General features: G+C 40.9%; 1 protein-coding gene across 2 annotated transcripts in view; it reads left to right on the top strand.

Moving 5' to 3' along the window:
* The window catches only part of chchd6a (coiled-coil-helix-coiled-coil-helix domain containing 6a), an 82817-nt gene that overhangs the window by 4705 nt on the left and 53698 nt on the right, over positions 1 to 24414 (top strand). Inside the window, exon 5 of one of the 2 annotated variants that reach the window (XM_069141356.1) lies at positions 22458 to 22481. The exons of the other annotated variant lie outside the window; for it this stretch is intronic. Within the exon in view, the coding sequence (XP_068997457.1) occupies positions 22458 to 22481 (24 nt within the window). The remainder of the gene's footprint in view (positions 1 to 22457; positions 22482 to 24414) is intronic. 2 annotated transcript variants of the gene reach the window in all.

The following is a 24414-nucleotide window of genomic DNA, read 5'->3' as shown; positions in this document are numbered from 1 at the left end:
GATCACAGTTTTAATCTAATAACACTCTTTTCTGATGCCTATGCTGGAAGTGGGAAGGTTTTTTCAGCTAAGTTTTACAGACAATTCAAATGGAGGGAAGAGGCATACTTATGGTCTCTAGTTGGCCTCATTTAAAATACTGTACTTATTAAATTTGAAATTAGTATTTTTTTGTGTGTGTGAATGTGGTCATCATCGCATTTTGTTGTTGTAGGTTTTGTGGTGCATCTATTTCCTGTTTGTTCCTTGGTGCAATGCTGCCTTTACGATATCGAACAGCACAATATACACCGCTTCATAAAGACTTTAATGCCATGAGATGACTAGTCTGATCTTTAATTTAAATATCCCTACTTCTGGTTTGGCTGATTACAGTTTACAAGCTTAAATTACTTTACCTTTGAATGCCATTCACAGTTTACAGAATCCTAATGTGCCATTTTTGTCACTTAAATTTGTTTAGTAGTTGATGTGGTGGATATGGTGAAAAAAAAAAGAAAATCATCCTCCCTCTGCAGTGACCACTTGTGACCTGCTGGGGGAGCTGTTGCCGTCTGTGTGCGCTGATCCACTACCTTTAGAGTTTTGGTCAGCAGTCATCCTCGTACTTTTTGACTGAAGCCTTAACACGAGTTCAGTGATAAAGCTGTGTAAAAGCGGATTAATTTGAGTGTCTCTCAGTGGGAAGAGATAAGTTTGTGTTGGGTCAAGTCATGATTCAGTCTGGTGAGTTTTTCTCTGGTTGAATTACATGTTGGAGAATTTTGCACAGACACAAATTGGTTCTTGGGATTGCGTTTGTAATTTCCATGTTGATACTCCCTCTGCCTCCTCCTGCCGCCTCCTCCTCCTTATCCTCTTTTCACCTATTACACGCCTGTTCTTTTCCCTATCTCCTCCTCTTGACCATGTTTTCGCTCCCTCATTTCCTTGCTTTTCTTTATTTCTTCTCTCCGACCCCCACCATCTATCGCCCTCTGTCTTCCTCTCTTTTCTATCCCAGCCCATCACTCTCCTTCCTGCCCTGGAGACAGTATTATCAGCGTAGTGCAAGCGGTAAATTGCTCCCTGAGAGTTTCCTGGAGCTGCAGATAGGAGTGGTGCGGGGGTTGGAGATATAGGCGTGGGAAGGGGAGCGCTTGTTGTAAACGCTAGCCGGTGCCCGTTTCACGTGACTCCTCCTCCCCCTTCACCTCCTCTTCCACCTGCCTCTCCGCCCGTGTTGAGACGTGCTGTAGCGTCTGTCTTATCTCCACTCCAACATACTCCCACCACTAATAGAAAGCTGCTGGAGGGACGTCGTGAGCAGAATGACCGCTTGAGCAGGACTGGACCTCCTGATGCTCAGGGCTCCTTGTAATTACTGATTTCTGTGCTATGAATACATATACGCATATATACATGAAGTGTGGCTCGATTTTTGCTCACATTCTTAACTCAAATGAGATTTGCTGTGGAATCAGAGGGCATGATCACCCGTCATCTACAGCTCATTGTCCTCCGCAGCTTCTGCAGAATCACTGTGGAGCCGAGCAAATTAAAGTGATTGTGATGTTTATTAGCTCGGTGACGCAAGATACCATCCGTGTTGCCTTTGTCCCTCATTGGTGCGCACAACTTCCCATGTCACAACGGCGAGCTTACAAGTTCTATTTGAAAGCTCTATAGAGTATGTTTCGAGACAATAATATTGATCTAGTTTCATGTTTTAATTGAGGTATGTGTGGCTTTACATTTCCTATCCAGTCGTTGTTTATGTTAACGCTTTCAGTTTTAATGTAAAATGACACTGAAAGCAAAAGTAGGACTTCAAGTTTGAGGGCCATGAAGTCAAAACATTTGCTAAAAGAACCTAAAAGGCTGTATAAAGCTAAAGTGAACTGCAGAGCTAAATGACTCACATTTCATCACAACAAATGATTTAATTCATGTTACACATATGTGAGCTATAGTATGTAATAAAGGAGTTTAGTGCAGCTTTAAAAGAACACCATGAATAAAAGTCTGTTTAAACACATAGAAATGGTCATTGACAGCGAACATATTCGTTATTGTTCAAACGTACATTTCATATATTTGATTTATTATCAATTAAATGACTTTCTTCTCAAGACATTATAAACGCCTGCACAATAGAGCAGCCATTCACTCGTATTGTAAAGATATTTGTCCAAGAATTCAAATGGATTTTAGAGTCTCTTCCAGTATGGCAACAACGTTAGTCGGCTCCTATATGGTCAGAACCAACCTACATTTGGCAGCTGGCCTATGTAAAATTTCACAGGGAAATGTTTAAAGAGATGACTGTGATGCAATATTCCCTAAAAAAAAAAAAAAGATGAGGAAGACTGAACATATGAGAAGATGAAAGATGGCGCTGCCTGCTGATTAAGCATTTACGAAGTAATTGGGAGCAGGAAGGATGAGGAGGAAAAAGAAGTGACGGAACATTTTGTGAAGAGTTAGGATGAAGAATGAAGAGGAGCTGGGAGTGAATGGGAGCGAGAGAGAAGATGAAACACATTTCCTGTGGAACTGAACAGAAAAGAAGGGAATGAACCAGAGGCTGAAAAAGAAGTCCTCAAAAGTGATTTAACATTTCCTGAAGGGTCATGAGGAGGTGGAGGAGAGGAGCAACAATGGGAGGATGAGACGGAAGCAGCGACTATTTGTAATGCTCCTTTGTTGCTTTATGAGAATGTATTTCAGAAGAAAAAGGTCAGTGTAGTATGATTAAAAAGAGCGTTAACAGATGACTTAACATTTTGAACAATTATCGGAGAAGTTAGACGAGTAGGACAGGAAGGACAAGGAGGAAAGAGAAGAAATGATGCGAGGAGGAAGAATGATAATGACACATGCCTCAGCATCGGTCAAAGAGAGAAGACACAGGAGTGATACATAACCAGCCATTACCTTGAAATTAGGACAAAAGGATGAGAAGGAAGAGTGGAAAAACAGGTGATGTTTCACAGACAAGTAAACACTTGGTGAGGGGCTGGCAATGAAGGTAGAGGAGGAGAATAAAAGGACGTACCTGATTATTTAGTACATGATTACTGGAAGGCAAACGGGTAAAGACTGAAAGACGGTACTGAATAGTTCCAACCACTCCTGTTGCACGAATGGAAGGCAGCACTGAGATGTGCAGGGAACTCGGGAAAACTACGAGCTTAGTTCGTGAATATTCAAAGTTACGTCCATTGATTAACATCAGCACCTGTTGCACACGTTTGTGTGATCACTGACTTGACTTGAGCAGGGAGTGCACACCCGATTTTTTGTCAAACTCTGGAAGATTGGCAACTGACACCCCTGAAATGCTTCAGGAAGTTTATGGCAATGAAGCAATGAGCCGGTTGGGATTTTTCTTTTAAATGGCATTCGCGTTTCAAGAGGGGCAGAACGTCACTGTCCGAGACCGAAGAAGACGAGTCATGTCAGGAGAGCAACCAGGTGGGTTCCAGGACAACTCGGACATTTGTGGGGTTGTGAACCATGAATTTGACCCCCAGGATCAGACTGTCAACACAGAGTTCATTTGGCTCCCCGGTACCTCTTTCTGTTTCCCAAAAATGTGACAAAGATTTGATGTGCGCTCTCTGGTCAAGTTTCAGATCATTTGTGAAATTGCAAATCTTCATTTCCAGTGGTCACAAAAAATGAGTGTAACACTGGTGCTGACGTTGTTCAAGTGACGTAACTTGGAACAGTTTCTAAACTTTCAAATTGCCCCTCGTATGACGAATGCCCCACAAAGTTCAGAACTATTGCATGGAAAATTGTTGGCGCAAGAAAGATGTGAGGATGAGACGGAAAGAGGATGTAACCGGTGGCCTGCAGAATTTGGATACCAAGGGAAAGTAGGAGGAGATATAAGAGAGGAGGTGAGAGTTATTACTTAAATGTGTGACTAATAACTTTGCAGCCAGTAACAAAGCTCTGAGTTTAGCCTTGAGTGTGGAACAAAGATGTGAGGAAAGTGGAGAGAAGATGCTCCAGGTTACTCGGTGATTCTGGTCCTTTATGCAGCACACGGTGACACGTCAGAGAGAGACACACAAATGTGTGGCATCTGCTATTTAGTTGCCGCTATCTTTTCTCCGCCTTTCACTCCCTCATTCGTTTGCTCCTGTTGTTGGTCCTCTTCCCAGTGAACCGCCTGATCCGTCCATTCCTTCGACCCTTTCTTCCTTCTCTCAGCCAAGACCCTCGCCCACTGTGCCGCACTCTTTGAATAGTCTTTGTTAATAGCAAATCTTCTGCAGATTAATTTCAAAATGAGAAAGGGGAATGGGAGAATAGAAAGAAAGGAAGCAAGTTGAACTAAAGGGCTGAAAGGGATTTTCTCTTTTTATAATGTATTAATGGCCTTTTGGCACCAGTTGAAAGCAAAAAAAGGTTATAAGTCACATTAGCATATGGTAAATTCCTCTCTCTGTCTCTCTGTTCACAAGAACAATTAGGAAACCTATTTTATTAGCTGCCCTTTAACTTCCTCTGATGGAGCTTCAGCTAATACAAAATGCCAGCCATGCTTTCCTCGCTCTTGGAACACTCCTTTGATGCACAGGTGAATTTGTTGCATCTTACGTGGACTTAATGTGACATTGAGATGAATTGTGTTGAATTTTTCATGTGGTTAAGCTGTAGTAATTTTAAAATTGATCTGATAGCTTTGGGTTCTGTTGATTAATGAACCTTTTTTTGGGGGGAAATTGGTGCCATCAGGTATCAATGCCGTGCATCCAATTACCCAACTACTGCCCAATAAGAAACCTTTAGGGCCTCAGGGAACAAAATTAAAGGGGCACCAGTTTTCACAGATCAGGTTAGGTTCACTCGTCATGAGGAGTTGTATGCAGGCTGTAAAATGTATATCTTAGGTGGCACATGAGCTTTATGATGATCAGGATTCTTTCTTGTACCCTGAAGATTTTTTAGCATAAAGCCTTAATCACCAACTGAGGGGTTTCTACAGGTGTGGCCATTTACCAGGTTGGAAAATAAACTGTGAACATTTACCAGCCACTGAGAAAAAAAAAAAGAAGTTCAAATTCACGAGCCACTCAATAGTAAATCATATTTTGTGTCACTACCAGCCACTTTTATATTTAATCAACTTTTGGCTTGTGGCTGGTACTGATTTCGCACCCTGTTAATTCCCTGAAAGAGATACTGTCAGGTTGGATCATGGGAAATGTAGGATCCAGTGGTTTTTGGGCTCTCCCCACAGTGGGAACTAAAATCCAGCCATATCAAAGCCACTGCAGCTCCAATTTTGACTGTTCTTTTTTTTTAATCTTGTTTCCCTCAACTTTACAGATCAATGCAATACCCCTTAACACAAATACCATAACACAAACTCATATTAAACATACTTTTTGAGAGGAAGTTGTAGGATTTTGCTTTAATGCTGACTGTAGAGCATTTGATTTTCTTCCCCTTATTGAAACAATATGGGTAGAAAGGATAAAAAGACACAAAAGCTCAGCTGCCTCTGACCACTAGATCCCAGTGGTCTAACTTTTAGATGTGAATATTTCAGGTGGCCAATTTCAGCTCCACCACTGGTTCCTAGTTTTATATTAAAGAAGACTGAAGACTTCCAGGAACTGAAAATCGAGATTTCATGTAAACCACAGAGGGATTGTAATGGCAGCGGTAGAACTAAAGATAGGAGTGAAGAGTTGAAGGTCAAAAGGTCGTCTAGTTCAGTGTAAATCATTAATAGTGACATGAATTACAAAGATATACTATGTGTTCAGTCAGTTACAATTTTTAAATTTGGGGTTAAACAGTTTATCAAATTGACACTAGATGGCAACAAAACCACATCTCATGTTTCATGGGCTTCAAGTAGGGGCTCTCCCTCTTTATGTCTCTCTTACTCAGTCTGCTGCTTTGTCTCTGCGCACATCATGCACGTTATCAAGGTAAATTTCAAGTCTGAAATTCTCTCATTGGAAAACCAGTTCCAAATGTTATTGCACAAGTCCCTTCGTATGAATCTATTCTTCCTAATCTCTCATTGTACAATGCCCTTTCATCTCTCCCATTATTTTTATTGCATCAAAATTGTCTGAAGAGCGTCACAGTGTCAGGGAACATTTTATTGTAATGTTCAGTTCACTTTAGTCCTGAAGAAGTTGTCATGTTCCAAAAGCTTTTGATGTTCTTTGTCTCGGCTGCTTTAAATGGATTGTAAGATTATTGCTGTGGTGTTGCACAGAAAGTAATTAGCCTCATTTAAATTTGCAACAGTTAACTGAGGGAGTTTTTCAGTACTTGTGAATATCCACACCTTTGTGTACACTTGGATTTCTTTGCTGGCTGAACAACATGTTTAATGTCATAAAAATGCATGTTACCAGTAGAGCTTCATCAAAACAGATTTTTTTGGGGGCTGATACAGATATGAAGAAACAAAGACATTTTGTTATTGACATATTGACAGAAATGTGGTTATCAAACACTTGTGAAAAAGACATCTATTGGAGGCAGGATATTTTTTACGATGAACTTTATTGTCCAAAATGAAATGAGTACATTGAAACAGTGAACCTATAATAATTGTAAATAAAAAAACAATAAGAAAATCAATTAAAAACACAAACAAAGAACAATTTATAAATTACCCCAAGCAACTTTTTCTATATCACGTTCCGTTAAAAAAAAGTTTGTTACAACATATACACGATACAGATATATCTGTAACAAGCCAAATATGCCAATAAATCAGTTGGGCTCTAGTTACCTGTAATTTAAACCCAGCGCTTCTGTCGAGTTGTTCAAACATCAGTTTCATTTCCATTTTCTTTCGTCGTACAGACTAAATCAGCTAAAAAGTCGCACCCCAAAAAGTCACAAAAATTCAATAAATTAAACTCCAACATTCTCCTGTATTGAGCAGGTCACTCTCAAATGTATTGATCACATTTGCAGTTACAACACAATTTCCCATATATGGTTATAGACAGTTTAGTAAAAGACAAAAAAAAATGAAGCTGATCTTGTCCTCAATCACAAAAAGCTCTCTTCTTGGTGTTTGGAAGTGATGCCACAGATACGGCATTTCATTCTTTAAAGCTTCTCAGCAAATTTCTTTCATGATATTGGTTAGCAGAGAAATCACAGATTATACAAGTCCAGCGATACAAATTCAAAACAATACAAAAACTAACTTCAACTCTCTGCAGACTGTGTTGTACACTTGATTGTGTTTAACTGGGCTGTTTGTTTACTACTTTTCAATTCAACAACCCAATCGACACTGCAACATGCTGTTCTTATCAGTCACTGCAACATGAATGCACAACTTTTGAATCACCTCCTCTCCTAAGTTGATCAAGTGCTGCTGAGCTTGATTGGACAAATTTGGACAAATCTCATCTCAAATTATTGCCTGACTCATTGGATATGCGTAGAGCCTGTGTTTACAAGTACACATAAAGAATACATAAAAACACTGCATGGCTCAACTGACTCAACATCTAAACTAGAACGACTTGTGCCTACATACTTCCGCAACATTATCTTCCCTCAAAACTACAAGTTCGTACCTGCAACACTTGACCCCTACTACTATTCCTTATCTGCCAAACCAGAGATGACCTTTCTTGGTTGACTTGTGCCTACATACTTTTGCAACATAATCTTTGCTCAAAGCAGCAAGATCAAACATGCTGTACACGACCAACAATACCATTCCTTTTCCACAACATCCAAAGACTGCCCTGTTCAGCTGCTTCTGCCATCCCTGTCTCTGCCATCGCCGGATTCCAAGCTCACACAATAGTGCTGATATTGACCACGCAGTGAACCCTCGACAACCTTCCTCTGCTGGACTCACCCTTGTGCTCCACCTCCGCCACTCTACTTCAGCCGCTAGTTTGCGATATCTTTCTCTTTTCCACTCATTGGCCTCATCAATATTATCTTCTCATGGTACTGTCAGGTTAATGAAATAAACTATTCGCCATCTACCCGACCACAATACAATGTCTGGTCTCAGCCTGGTACAACTTTTCCTGTGGAATCTCAAGCTTTCCCCCCAGATCTGCCTGGCTTTCCCGGCCCCTACCTTTTATTTAACACGCTAAAAGCTTGCCCATCTGGGCCCTTTCCTCCCTGGCTTTGATAATTATGGTTACATACATACATATATATATATATATGACAGATATATTAGTATCAACGTATGTTGCCTGAAATGCACCAATATAAAAACTTATTTTTTGTTGTAGAATATACTGTAGAAAAAGCTGCTTGGGGTAATTAAGAGTGGTTTGAGATTCAGTGTTTAAATGCACAGATGTTATTTTGAACAATTGCGTAATATTGTTAAACTGTAAAACATTTCTCCTTCATTACATACCTTTGTGTAAAGTATTTGGCATCGGCTTAAAGAATCCAGTATCGGTTGAGCTCTAATTATGTGCCCTTTGCTGTTTAATGTAGCACCAATCGGGATTCTCCATTGGTAAGCATTTCATAAAAAAGTGTAATAATTTCTTATGATTTAGTGGTGGAACTCTTTGTTTCAGGCGAGGTGACATGTCTCCACTCTAAAATGCTGTGGGATACTCCAGCGTGGAGAATGTTCATACTGACAAACCAAAGATATTACACTTTGGAACAGACAAAGTACTGTCGGTTCCTCATGTCTTATTTTTTAAGGTGGTGCTCCAACTATTTAATATTGCACTGAAAGAATTCTTAAAATCTAAGCAGTCGAGGCCAATTTTTTAAGTCAATAGTGTGGGTCAGGCTGTAGAGACTGAATTCCCAATAATGAAACCCATTTGCGTCTTGCAGTAGACTTCAGCCTCGTAATCAGGCCTTTTGTTAGAGATTTTAAGTCTAAGCCAAGGTAACCCTGTTGAATTCACAATCACATCAGAAGGGTTATTTTGTTATTTTATTAAATTATTTGCCATGTTATGTTTATTAATGAATTGCAGATATTGGAAAAGTGGTGATGCACTTTCGGTCTCATGCGGGTCTACAGAATATCTAAAGTTTTTCTTTGCTAAAACTCTGGGTTTAAACTAGAGCCCCACCGATAATGGATTTTTGGGGCTGTTACCGATACAAGGGAGTAAAACAAAATTCAATAATTGGGCAACCTTCTGAATACATTTTCGTATTATGTTCTTTAAAAAACTTTTTTTTATATTGGCCAACTTATTTACCGATGCCAATATATCTGCAATAGGCCAATATCAGTCAGGCTGTCGTCCATAGATTTACTGCTTCGGTTCAATCTAACTGCTGACATCATCTTTTTCAGCTTCAACAGGCAGTTGTTTTCAGCAAAAAGAGATATTTCCCTCTTGAGTTTGTGCAATCCACAGTATAGAACCAAAAACAGAGGTAAAGGCAAGTGAATATTATGTTTGCCAGGTGCCCAGAAACATGAGTCCAAATGCATGATGAAAAATTAAATGATGAAATATGAAACTGCCTGTTAACATGCTTGCCATGTCAATTGGGAAGGCGATAATGTGCATCAGTTATTGCAGGCTTAAGAAATGTGTTTTGGGACTGTACACAGTCTCTGCTTGATCCATCTTGCTCAAGAGTCCTCCCTTTGACGATACTATGAAGTCCTTTACAGCCATGACCACAGGGCCAAATGTTTCTAGTATTTAATTATAGACAGTTCTCTGAGGTGGCGAGGCATCTTCAGAGCACGATGGCGCTGGGATCCCTCTTTCCTGTCTGTGTGTTTGTCAGGCAACGATGCTGGAATGAGCCAGATGTTGGCTCTGATTGGACAAACCTTCCTCTCTTGTTTATACCTAAAACCATGTAATCAGTTGGCGATTCTCTGCTGATGGAGCGACAGTGCTGTCTCTCTCTTGCACACTCAGGAAACTCATTCAGACTTTGGTAATGGGTGTGAGAGAAACAGCTGTGTTTATGCACACACACACACACACACACACACACACACACACACACACACACACACACACACACACGCACGCACGCGTGTATAGGAGTGAAACAGACTGAGGCAGATGGGACATGCTTCATTATAGCAGTGCATATGAGCTGCTGAATTGCTTGATGTTTTATCATGTACCCCTCTGACTGCTTATTTAGTCAGACATATGGTAACACAGCTATTATGCCATTTAGATGAGTGAAAAAAAGGTTCAATGAGTTGCTTAGTGCACATGTTTTGTCTTGAATTTCAATGCTTTTACATCCCTTAAGCAATTTGAACATGATTACTGAATGAATACAGAATGTATTGATCTTTCATGGGTACATGTACCATGCAAAAGGTTTTATAAATATAGAAATGCACTTAGACATACTCTACATATAGATACTTATCGGGCTGTGCACCAAGCTCGGATGCCTTCATGGTACGGGCTGAATTGCTTCGTTACTATCTCCTATCAAAAAATGTCTTGTCACGCGGTACCAAATTTGATACCAAGGCTACATCCACAGCAACACGTTTTTGTTTTAAAATGCATACATTTTGCCCTGTTTATGCGGGAGTAAATCTCATCTGTGTCAGTGAGCCGCAGCACTTCTCATAAATTGGATCTAGTTGGGCGGCCTGCTCACAGGTGAAATCCCTCATTTCACTCTTTTCAAACAAATTTCTGGCCACATACAATATCTCCTAAGTTGTGTGAGCTGCAATAACCAGAAGCTTGTCTTTGCACAGCCACCAGGTTAGCATCTATTGATTGCATGGGAGGCGTTAAGGGGAAATCTCCTAATTGTACCTGCAGAAAAAAACCCGGGTTACACTCTCACTGTCTAAATTGCGTGAAAAGCATTGGTACCATAGCATGTAATGTAATTCCATTTTTCTTAAAATGGATTTGATCAAATTTGCCAGGGAAGTTTCTATTGCTCAGGCCTGACATACTCTGAGACTCCTCTGATTCCCTGGATGTGCGGTAAAGGTACAGAAAAGTAGCCCCAACCCCATGAACTAACTGTCCAAGATGAGTCTTGATTATACTTAAATGAAAACTAGAACCAACTAAACATCACTGCTGTCACTCAGAACGGTCTCCTCTAACTTACAAACTCTAACAAAAGTATCAATCATTTTCATACAAGTACAGGACACAGGCCTTTAAAACAGCACCAGCTGTCTGATGTACACTTGCACTCAGTTTTTCAAGGTGCTTGTTTCGAAGCATTTTTGATAACTTGCCACAGTTCATCTGTGAATGTATTTGTCTCATTGTCTTCTGTCTCTTCATGTAATCCCACACTGACTCTGACTTTGAGATCGGGGCTCTGTGGAGTTCACGCTGTCTGTTGCAGGACTTCTTTTTCGTCTTGTCGCTGAAGATCAGCCGCTTCCGTGATGGCATTGCATATTGTATAAGATTACTTTAGAAACCTACACACAGGTAATCACAGATCTTGTTCCATTGTTAGTTCAGAAAAAAAGAGGGAAAAAAACAGTAAGAGCAGTAAAGGGTGAGGAGAGTGCTGAGGAAATGGGGAGCTGGCTGGAGTGGCATTGAAGGAAATGCCGTGAAAGAGGTGGGTGACGGACTGGATAGAGGAGGAGGAGGAGGAGGTGGTGGAGGAGGTACAGATAAGCCTGCAGTTGTATCAGTAATTGTAATCTGCAGGAACTGACATGGTTCTGCATGTAAAGCTGTTTGGCTCAAAAGCTAGCTTCCCCCAACTGCAATGTCAGATAGTGAGGGAAGATGAGCCAAATAAGAAGGAAGACAGACGGAAAGTTGGGTTTCTGAGACATAAAGCACTTATACGCTTGTCTAAAATGATTATATTTGGCAAATTTGCAAAGCATGTGTAATGCAAGGTGTACTTTGACACTTAAAACTATGTAGTCCTGATACCAGAACATTGCACCAGCATCTCAGGGATGCTCTCACTTGTCATCCGTTGCTAATCTAGAATATTATAATGATTTAGATACTTGTTCAATAAGTGCTTAAGCACAAAATAGAAAACAAAAATAACTCAATAGATTCTATGGAGTTTATTTTTGTTGTTGTTGCAGATAGCACATTTACATGATCATTTTAAATACTGTCTTAATACTGCATGGTTTTTTTTTGTTAAAAAGCCCTCTCTTTCTCTTATTGCTCATTTGCTGAACTGAGCTACATGAGACCACATTTCACGATTACAGTGTGATGACATAAATACATTAAAGATCCAGTGTGAAATGAAAGAAGGAGCAGTCAGAGTAAAGGCGGTGGATGGAGGAGAGGAGGCGGAGCGTAGAGGTGGCGGAGAAGGGCCAGTGGCCCATTTTGTCCCACTCCTCCTTCTGCATAGTTGCCTGACTGTAATTATCAGTCAGATTATTATTGAGTGCTAATTTATTGCCTCGCTGGGAGCTATGTGTTAAATAAACGCAGCGGAGTAAATAAAGAGAGGGGGAGAAAGAGGGAACGAGAGAACAGACTGCTGCTGCTGCTATCAGATGGCAACGTAGCACACACATTTCCCACAGGGGAGAGGGAGATGCGTGAGTGTATATTCGTGTCTGTCCCAGACATACTTGCTCGCCCAAACACTCGTGTTCCGTGCCCATGTGGTGTGCTGATGATCCATTGGACTGTTAACGTTGGTGCGCTGAGGCGGTCTTCATGTGTTCCTTCTATACTGGATTAGGGAGTTGGCCCTCCATAGCTGATATCACTGTGGCGTTTACCCAGCAGACACACTGACTAACAGCTCAACCAGCCACCATCTGTTGTCCCTAAAGCTTAACCTCAAAACCTGCAGTATGGTATGACTGTTGTAGAGCAGACATGCAGTGCTGTAAAAAGATGCTTTTTTTTTTCGGTTTTCTTTGAGAGGTGGCAGTTTTTCATGTCTGATATTTGTATGCTTAGTTTGAATTTAAGCATTGGTGCGAATCTTTGCCTCTGTCAGCTATTGGCTGGCACCAATATGGCACCCGAGTGTCTATACTGATTCAAAAAACATATTTTTTTTTGCCTGTGAATAGTATAATTTTCTTTCTATGAAATCTTTTTTTTTTTGAAGCGAAATTTCACATGTTCTGTTCACACTCCCACGAGACTGAACCTCAATACCAGTCCAAAATTGGCAAATTGGCAAGTGCTTAGGGTTAGACTCATTGATGCGTTAAAAGATATGGATATATGCCACTTATGGTACTACAACGAGCAGATGAGCTGTGACCAAAAATCATTTTCCCCATAGGCCTCCAATATATAAAAGAGACGTGTAAAACTGTTGACTGGACACCCACAAACAATTTCAGTTATCACTTTGTTTTATCTCGCTATAAGCAGACCCGATTTCACTGTGTGAATAGATTCGTTCTGGCTACGCTCCATTGGGTATTTTTGTCATCCCAGATGGGCGCAGACTTAGGGTTATTTTCTCGAGTAACATTTAACCAATCAGCACTGACCACCATATGACGTATTCTCTCCGCCGAAACTCACCAAGCTGTGAACAACAGAGACCTCAATGTAAGCAGATTGCCATGCCATTTTAACAAATGACCATTTCACACTTTTCTTTTTTAAACTGGGCATTGTTCTTCCTCCGGCTTCAATTCTTTGATATCTGCTGCAACTCTCTGTATTATTTTATCGAGCTCTGCCGCAAATTCACGTCATTTTAATAACATGCTGAGTGAGTCATCAGCGTGTTCAAAAAAACAACTCGTACTTTAGGCTTCAGTTCACTTGTGACGGCTTTAGCCTGTAAGGTTGGGGCTGGGGAGGCCTGCTGTTTAATGACTTGACTGTTTTAGTTGTTTGCCTGGATCACATCCCTTTAATCTATTTGGTATGCATGGTTAGGTTCAGTCTCATGGCCCAGCAATTGGAGCTTTTAGCCTGTTAGGCATGTTTTCATTTATCAAAAAAAAAAAAAGGTAACATGCCCTAAACTTCTCTTTAGGCTTAGTGCGTCTGTCAGATGTTTCCACAACAGCTTCACTCTCATTCTTGCTGTGACTTTGGTTGGTCTTCCTGTGTCATTTTTTATAATTTCATGATTGTAATCTGTTAGACCTGTCTTCTACTTTGTCTCATCATTTTCAGCTCAACTTTCCCTCACTCACTCTCGCCTGTTTTATCTGTCTCACATTTATTTCTCTCAGCTTGTAGCTTCTAAGTGGATGCTTCACACATCTAGCTGTGTACTGAACTGATTTATATGCAGAAGGTGCCGGGAGAGGGAAGAACATACGATAATACGTTTGTAAGATAATCTCCTGTTTAGCTCCTGGCTAGTAGCTGCCATATTCAATTATGCACCTTGTTAACTGAAGTTACTTTTCTGCTCTTGTTTACATCCTATATCCTGTTTTTTTCAGTTCCTTCTTCTCGTTTCTTCCTATGTGAGGTTTTATTATTTTTAACATGAATTTGATACCCATTATTACGACATTGTCATCTTAAGCACAAGAAACAGATTACGTATTGTAAAGTTTTGAAGGCGTTATTGCACATATATATATATATATATATATATATATATTTTAATTGTAAACTTAATGGTGCTTTTACAGGTGCATATATTTCTTTACTCTATATGCGTAACATCTATTTTACCCAAGTTCCGAATAAAATGAAACACCTTTTTCTAGGGATACATTTTTTTGATGCTCGTCTGGAAGCACAGTGCTTAATATCTCTGTAATTTTACACGTCTTTGTGACTGAGCATCTCATGAAATTGAATTCCTTTTGTTGTTGGTTTTACACAAATAAGCTGAGTGGGACTCAGATACCATATTTCAAAATGAACGAACACACAGCCCAAGCACTCATTTTGAAAGTTAGTTTGAAATCACTTGGTTGGGAAAATCATTGGAGTCCTTGGTTGTGCTGGTGAGTCATGTGAAAACGGTTTCTTTGATTTGTAGCTTTGGCAGTAACAAAAAACGTTGTCTACCACCGCCAAAACTAATGTCGCTGTGGTAGAAATACAGTCAAATATTGCATTGTTCAATGAATGTTCTTTTCCTTTGGTTTGGATGATCACAGTCTGAGTGCAACAATATTACATTGAATTGAGTTTGCCTAAGTGTACATTTTTATTTAATTTTGCTCCTCACCTTACCAATATGGATGTTTTAGATCCGGGAGTTTTTCCTCTCCGAGCCACGATGGATCAAACCCTGTCCTCCTGTGCTTGTCGGTGTGTGAAGATGTATCAGCAGTAGAGGTGGTGGCCCTCTGGGCAGAAACACTAGCATGATCTGCAGCAGAGCTCTAACATTAACATCCTCGCCAATGTTGCAGATTCAGGATGGATGTATTTAAAAGACGTGACCTTCACTTCTGGATTTTGGGGTCTTTCCATTAACACATTTATCTTGCTGGTTTACTGTATATTGCAAATTTTTGCACATAACTTCGGTAACTAACGTAGATGAAATCATTGGTTTGTCTCATGGGGAGCCGGGGGTCCATTGGAGGGGCGGGCTGCCCCACCAGGCAACAGCAGTGGAAAGACTGAATATACAGTATTTAGTTACAGATTGTAATTCTTGTCCTAGTTCTTGTATTTAGATGATGATTTCGATTATATACTGAGACATGTAACTTATTTTATTTAATGTAATAGGACTTTAAGTTATGCAGTGTCAATGCTAATATCTGCTAATTAACACCAAACACAAAGTCCAGCTGAGGCTGATGGGAGTGTTGTTGGCTTTACAAAAAGTAACGTGTTGAACAAAATTAGATTTAGCAACTTACAATAGAAAATTTTAATAATAATAATAATAATAATGATAATAATAATAACTTTATTTATATAGCACCTTTAAAAACAGAGTTCACAAAGTGCTCTACAGAGAAGCAAAGCATAGTCATACATAACGTCAATACCGGTAAACAACATTTAAGAAAACAGGAGGCAAAAAAGACCATACCATTAAGGTAATGAATACAAGAAAACCAAACAAATAACCAAAACGAGCAAATGGAATAGAAAACACACAAATAAATAAATGAATAAAATAAACAAACAAAAACAGGGGAACAAAAGAATTGCATAAAAGGACATAAAAGGATGACATCACTTAAAAGCAATTCTATAAAAATGTGTTTTAAGAAGTGATTTAAAAGAAGTTAATGATTCTGCGAGCCTTATCTCCTCAGGTAGGTCGTTCCAAAGACGAGGGGCTCTAATGGCAAAAGCATGGTCACCCTTTGATTTAAGTCTCGACTTTGGAACGGCCAGAAGGGCCCCACCGGAGGATCTAAGGCTGCGAGTTGGCTCATATGGGGCTAACATTTCAGTAATGTAGCTCGGGGCCAGACCCAGGCGGGCCTTAAAAGTGGTCAACAAAATCTTAAAATCAATTCTAAAACCAACCGGGAGCCAGTGGAGAGAGGCCAGAACTGGAGTAATGTGATGTCGTCTGTTAAAACCAGTAAGAAGCCTAAGCTGCTGCATTCTGGACTAGTTGGAGGCGGGAGATTGATTTTTGGTTTATGCCAGAAAGGAGGGAGTTGCAGTAGTTGAGTCGAGAGAAAATGAGTGCGTGAATTACTTTTTCCAGGTCAAAGTGTGACAGTATGGGTTTGATTCTGGAGATGGTTCTTAATTGAAGGAAGCAGGACTGGACTGGACTGGACCATTTTTTTTTTTTTATTTATTTTTTTTTTTTATCTGTGTTTCAAAGCTTAACTGAGAGTCAAACATTACTCCCAAGTTTCTGGCAACAGGTTTTAAATAAGCAGACAGGGGACCAAGTTGACTTTTAATGAGACTGGTGTTATTGTTTGGGGAATTGAACAATATGACTTCTGATTTTGAGTTGTTGAGCTGAAGAAAGTTTTGAGCCATCCAACAGTTAATGTCAGAGACAATCTAAGACAGCATCCAGGCTCTTTGGGTCACCAGGTATCAGCGGAAGGTATATCTGTGTGTCGTCTGCATAGCAATGAAAAGATACATCGTGTCGTTGGAGGATTTGGCCGAGAGGAAGCATGTAGATAGAAAATAAAATTGGACCTAAAATTGAACCTTGTGGTACACCACAGGTAATGTGTGTCGTGGAAGACGAGTAATTACCTATGGTGACCGAGTAGGTTCTTTCTAAAAGGTAAGAATAAAACCAGCTAAGTGCAGCATCCTTGATGCCACCCAGGTTTTGAGGTGATCGATTAAAATGGTGTGATCTATGGTGTCAAAAGCTGCACTTTCCTTTACCTTATTAATAAAATAATTTAAAAACTTCTCACACATCTCTTGTGAGGCATCAGTAAAATGACAGGGGGGGGGGGGTTTATGACTGAGTCTATGACCTTGAATAAAACTCTGGGGTTCGAGTGATTATCTAAGATTAAACTGGAGAAGAAGGAAGCTCTTGCTTCTTTAACTGCCTTTTGATAATTCTTCATTGCATCTTTCCAGATCTCATAAAATACATGTAGGCGAGTTTTTTCCATTTTCTTTCCTTTCTCCTACAGTCTCTCTTGAGTTCTTGGGTGGATTCATTTAGCCAGGGCTGTGGTGTTCTATTTGACTTTTTGACCTTGTAAGGGGCAACAGAGTCCAGGACAGTCTGACAGGTGTGATTAAAAAGGGAGACCAGCTCCTCTGTATCAGAATGTGGATTAAAAGCAGTTAAAGAAGCAGCAATAAAACGCTGTGAGAATTTGCTAGCAGACATGGAGTTAAAAACCCGGCAACGGGCAGGTGAACTGAGATTTGTGGGAGGTTGGGATAAAACCACGTTGAATAAAACTGCTTTGTGATCAGACACACAGATATCCTTAATTTTAAAGTTTTCAGGGCTGAGACCATTATACAGGACGAGGTCAAGGATGTGACCCTTTGAATGTTTGGGTTGTTGTTTTGCCTGAGTGAGGTTAAAAGATTCCAAAGTATCCATAAAATCTTTGACAAGAGTCTGAGATGGGCAGCAGACGTGTGTTAAAATCACCTAAAATAAGAATTTTGTCATACTGTGATATAAAATAAGCTAAAAGTTCGGCAAACTTGTGGATAAAAATTCTGTTCGGCTTTGGCGGTCTGTAGATTATTAAAATGATGACACGTGCTTTCGAGTTGACCATAAAACCAAGATGTTCAAAAGATGTAAAGTTACTACGTAAGATGGAAGCGCATTTAAAATCTTTTCTGTGAATAACAGCAACCCCCCCCTCCCCTGCCTGACAGCTGGGGTTGATGGTGTGTTAAATCAGGGGGGAGGTTGCCTCTATAAGAGGACTGCAGTCTCCCTCAGATAACCATGTCTCAGTGATAATAAAAAAAAAGTCCAGTTTGTTATCGGTAATAAAATCATGGCATAAAAAAGACTTATTATTGAGGGATCTGATATTTAAAAGACCAAAGTTTGCCAGATTGCTATTATTTGCAGATAGTAGGGGATGTTACAGAGGAACTCAAATTATTATAATTAGCAGCAGCTGGGTGTGATACTGAGCGTGCTGCAGTGGATCTGTGATAGGGAATGATGGTGGTAATAAAAGAAGGTGCACCAGTCCTGTTTTGGAGAGTGGACTCAGCAACAGGAGTAGGGGGTGCTGCAACATTTCCTACCGTGCCGCCGTGTCATTTCTTCAGTGCAGAGTCCGCGTTCTCAGACAGCATCTGGGATCCCCTTCTGTTCGGGTGGAGGCCATCGCGCTTCATGAGGATGGGCCTCGCCCAGAACAGGTCGAAGTTGTTGATGTAGGGGATCCCAGTGGCGGCACAGTAGTCCTTCAGCCAGGTGTGTAGAGAAAAAAGTCTGGACCACCTCTGGATTCCCCTGTTGTGGGCGGGGATGGGGCCTGAGACAATGATCTTGCTGCCAGTGTCCAACAGTGAATTGAGGAGTGCCTGAAAGTCTCGTTTTAAAACCTCTGACTGTCCAGCTCTGATGTCATTAGCTCCGATGTGGGTGATTATGGTGCTGATGTTGGGATATTTAGGTAGGATGGTGGGGAGTCTGCGCTGAATGTCAAGAATGCGGGCACCAGGGAAGCATAGGGTCTCAGAGGGGCCGGATGAGGGGTGAAGGCGAGTGTCCCATGGAGCTGCCGATGACCAGGGTGGAGGTGGTAGAACCCACAGAGGGTGGAAGAGGGCCACCTGGGTCAGACAGTCTGGGCTGAGGGGACTGAGATGGGTGAGAGGGGGTGGGGTGGGGTCTGGAGGGTCCAGGCTGTCTGGATGCACGGGGGCCAGGAGCAGGGTGAGGCGAGTGGGACAGAGAGCACCGGTCCTCTTCTGAGGTCAGTACTTTGAACCGGTTTGAGAGCTGGAGAGAAGGGTGATGTGACGAATGTTGTCCTTGTGAACTTCTTCCATGGCGCCATGGTACCATCTTCCAGGAGGGGGACCGGGGGGTGAAATTTGTGGGACCAGTCAGGGTAGGTGAACAAGGGAGATGTGGGGGGGCAGGAGGACCCTGTAGAGCAGCGTGAGAGGTGGTGCTGGTGGGGATGGCAGCAGGAGGGTCATGAGGAACGGTGTGTGTGGTAGTGATGGCAGGAGGGTCCAGAAGTGGCAAGGTAGCAGCAAACAGAGCAGAATGAAGAGGTCCGAGCCCAGGAGAACCAACTAGAACAGTGCTGTTAAAATTGTCCTGCAATTTGGATTGGTCCTTTAAAATGGCATTTCGCTGAGGTTAGCAGCTTGATGTGGCCTTTCAGTTCGATAAGAAGGTCTTGTAAGTGGTTGATCTTGGTACATTTGGAGCAGATAAAAGCACTAGTGGTAAAATCTTCTTCAGGAACGATGATAAACATGTCGCACAGATCACATTTCATAACCTTCGGGTTATCACTCTCCGGACCAGCCAAAGCGTTAAAGTACAATACAAAACATACAGTATGCTAACCCTTTCGTTCAAAATGTAATATCAGTTACCTTCAATACGACTATCAGCAGTCCTTTTTTCTAACAATCATGAGGTAGATGGTATCATTATCTGCTTATGTTTCAGAATAATGTTTGCTTTAATGGATTCGACTGGCTAGTCCACGGTACTAGGTGTCATCGTGTTGTGACAAAAACCAGAGCCAGTTTCTGCCTCTTTTTTGAAGTGTGACTCTGTGTACTGAGCACTCTGATTTAGCGCCTCCACTGCGTCAATAGAGAAAATGAAGGGGAGTTTGCGGCGCTAATGTCGGTCTAAACACGGTTAGAGGCAGTGAGACAGAACTACTGACAGACTCATTGACACATATTACTGTCGGCAAAAAACGAGTGGCAGATATAAACAGTGTCAGGTGTCCCAGAAGGGAGACAGACTAAACAAATATGAGCCTGTAAGCTTCAGCCACCCTGTGTATGTGTGTCTGGATGTGTTCGTGTGGTGTGGCGGTGTGTTGTGTGGAAAATCACGCCTCACTGGCTCTTATCTACCACAGACTTGCAGGTCCCTGGAGGGACACCAGAGGAGTCATCTGATTCACTTGCAGTTTCTTCTCTTGACTGCAAATTAAAACAGGACCAACACAGAGAGACACAGATAGGAAGGAGAGCTGTGTTTTTTTTTTTTTTTTTTAATTAAAATCCGTTCTGTTTCTGCTTAATCCTCGCCAAACTGATACTTGTCTAACATAAAATGAACACATGAGCAATTTCAGTCTATCTTTTCACCTGCATTAACACGCACCAGCTGCAGCTTTTCACCCGACAGTGGAAGTATCTCACATCAGAAGCCCTCTCGCTCTTTGTCTCTCCTCAGTTAAGGTCTGTTTATGAAACACAGACGATTGGCTCTGATTTGATTTGGCGTTCAGCAGCCCTGATAATTATGATGAATCTTCCTCCCCTCTGTATGTGTGTGCATGTGTGCGTGCAGACGCTCTTCCCCTCAGTAACTCGGCGCCGCTGCTTCTTTTCAGAGCCACTGTGCTCTCAGTGAGACCTGCGACACCACAGCTTTAAAGATATTGATTGGCATTAATTTGCTCGGAGCACCAGATGTGTAAGATTTCCCACATTAGGGAACTTCAAATAGTGACAACATGTCACTTTCGGAGCTGCTTTGTAGCCATTATATTTTTTATGCATATTGAAATTGCCAGTGTGACAAATGCACCCATCTGGTGTCAAAATAAGCTTTATGAGCTATGTGCTCCTGTAGTGTCTGCAGCGAACTACATGAAGCTTGCCTAATGTTGATACAACAAGGGGTAATCAAAAAGTTCTGAGACTGATCCTGTTGGTGCAAATGGATGTGCAGTACATTACCATGCATGGAGCAGGAGCAAGAACTTTTGAAAAGTATTCAAATTAGTAACTTGATCAACATCAGAACGTGTGTTACACGTCCTTCTGACACCACGAATACGTGTGCATTTGGGATTTCACTATTGACCTGAAACTTCAGCAGGGAGCGCACAAAATGCTTGTGCCAAATTTTTGGGGAACAAAAATAAGTCACAGGGAGCCAAATCCAGTGAGAAGGTGGAACGGGGAGCGACAATTGTGTTGCTGCATGCTGTGAGCAGGAACATTGTCATGTTGGAGAACCTACATGGCATCGCGGCACAGTTCAGGTCGTTTGCACTGAATGTTTTCCCTCAGATGCCTCTGAACGTCACAGTTGACAGCCTGACCCTGTGGAACAAATTCATTACGCACAACTGCACGAATGTCAAAGTAAACAAAACCCTGGTTGCGCTCCTGACTTGATGAACCTTCTTCAGCCTTGGACGCATCATTACTCTATGCTTTCTGATGCATTTTGGTCTCTGTTGCTGATATTAAATTGCAAATGCACGCGTAACACTGGTGCTGGATGTTGATCAAGTGACGTAACTTGGAATACTTACTCAGATTATTGCTTTCACCTGCAAATGTACATCAATGCTGCGATCCGTCTGGGTGCTACATTTTAATTATCCCTTGGACTTGGGTTTTGGTTTTGGCTTTGGTCTCAGTCAACTGTTGACTGTATCATAACTTGACTCGGATGTTTGAGCTTCACTGTGTAGAGGTTGACACCATTTCCCTTTCTGGGAAAAGGGGGGGGGGTTCCCTGTGCTCACCATACATGCCAGTTTGCATTAAAGTCTTATTTGTGACATTATAACTAGTTTGGAAACCAATCATAGTTATATAAGCAATTTATACAAGTTTGTAAACTTAAAACTTGTAGTGCACACTATTAAAAGTCCATTTTACTTCTCTGAAAAATTTACTTTTCAGAGAAGTAGGAGTCAGGGACATCTTCTTCACCAGTTCAACCTTTGAAATGAATGAAAACAATAAATTCAGAATTTTCAATGAGACAGTGAAGGGTGTAATTTTAAGAATTCCTTACACGGTAATTTAACTTTTTTTGTGGAAGAAAAATAAAATAAAAAATCTCGTACATATTATGATATTTTAACACTCAAACCCAGTGGTTGCTGTATCCTTACTGTTTGTGCTTCGCTCTCTCTCCTTCATCTTTCTTTCTTATCCTCCTTTGTTTCTCTACCTCCTCTTCTCTTTTTCTTTGTCGCTACTCCCCAACCTCTCTAGTCTGCAGATGAGATAGAAGTGATGGTAAGCTTCCCTGTAACCTTCAAAAATTCTCCTCCATTGTCCTTTCCATCTATTCTGCTGTTTTCTCTCTCTAACTCTGTGTCCCATTGCCCTCTTGAACAGACTAAGGGTCACTTTGAGGGTCAATTTAACACTAAGAAAGAAATAAGTAAAATTCACATCAGCAGGGTCATTCTTAAGCATATCTTTGAAAGGAGCAGTGTGTAGGATTCAGTGGCATCTAAACAAGAAACACTGTTTCTCTGGGTTACTCTAGAGACATGGTTTTGCAACATGATGGACTCCATGGAGGGGGACCAATTACCTTTATCGCACTCTAAGGTAAAGAAAACACAGCAGTTTCTAGTTTCAGGTGATTATACACTAATAAACACATAATTATACATATTGTATTGTATTTCTGCTAACAGATCCCCCTAAATGCTACACACTAAACCTTTACCTTGGAAAACTAAGATATCTCTAAATTGCAATATCTTTGAGATAAAAATCCACTTTTATTAGATTGTATTTCAAACAAATTGAAACCCTTTGCTTCCTTCCTTCTTCTTTATTTATTTTCTGTCCACTCCTCTCTGTCCTCAGTTCTTCATCTTTCTCCGTCCCATGATCCCTCCAGCCCCTTCATTCAAATATTCCCTTCCCATCTTCCCACCTGTTTACCCATTCTGTATACAGTAAATCCTTGTTGTTCATCCATCTGTCCATCATTTCCATGCATCCTTTTTCTCTCCATTAGATATCTATTACCGCACTTTTTAACAAGTCGAGATGGAAAGTATTTTTTCCACAAAGCTGTGCATGTCTAGAATTGCGTCCTTCAGTTATTAAATGAAATGCTGTTGAGAAAACCAAAACATTATGGCCAATAAGTTGGTTTCATTTAAAATGTAAATTACATTTTTTTAAATGCACTTTGCCTCCGCTACCTTTGTTCCCATCTTTTTCCATTCCTCTCTCGCTCTGTGACTCCCTCATACATTTTTTTTCTCCTCTCACTCACTCGGTGTGGAGCATGTTTGCGTGTATGTATTGGAAATCAGTTTTCCAGCATGCTTTCACCCAAATGCGGATGTGCATATTTGTCGTGATAATATGTGTATGTTTGTCATCTTTCAGTGCTTCATAACTACTTGAAAATAACATATAATCTGCGGCGAGATGGTGTGATTTTTCTGTGCTTGCACAAACATAAGCACAATGGATGGATATGGATGAATAGGTGGGTGGGTGAATATAGAGAGGCAGGTAAAAAGCTGTGAAAAGCCAAGGCCTAATATGAGGGTTGTGGCTTTCTGATTGTGGCATTTAGAAATTGTTTGTATTATTATTGTTATTATTAATAATACCATAGGGTTCCCATATACTAGACTTTACACAGCACCATCGAGAGCAAAAGACAGACAGATGGAGAGTGTTTGCATGCACGTCTGTATGTGTGTACTTGCATCACTCATGTTGTGGGGGAAGTCTGTTCACGCAGTCACATTGTGGGGACTTGGCTTCCTTCTCGGGACAAGTAGTGAGTCCCAATAATATAAATCATTACCTTTTCTGTTAAAGATTGGGTTTATGAGTGAGGTCAGGTTTAGGTTGGTGTTAAGGTTAGTGTTGGGTAAGTTCTGGCTATACTATTTAAGGAAGTAATATAAGTCATTGTAACGTTCTCTAAAGTAATGGAAATATGACCAGTCTCATTCTAGTATTCACATGTATAATGTGCAATCATCAAGCTCTTAAAAGGACTAACGGTGATACCTGATGTGTTTTGGACTTGGCCCCTAAATGCTTATATTTAGTTTTAGATGGAATAAAAATAGTGCATTATCTTACAGCACTGTTTTAACAGAGTCCTACACTAATCTGCACTGCATGTATTTACCAGTGGTGTGTATGCGTGTATAGTGGGGGTCCAAAGATCTGACAACACATC

The sequence above is a fragment of the Embiotoca jacksoni genome, unplaced genomic scaffold (assembly GCF_022577435.1).
Source record: "Embiotoca jacksoni isolate LCO1_2020_lvr unplaced genomic scaffold, fEmbJac1.0.p SCAF_9, whole genome shotgun sequence".
NCBI classification, from domain to species: Eukaryota; Metazoa; Chordata; class Actinopteri; family Embiotocidae; genus Embiotoca; species Embiotoca jacksoni.
This window is presented reverse-complemented; position numbering and strand designations above follow the sequence as displayed.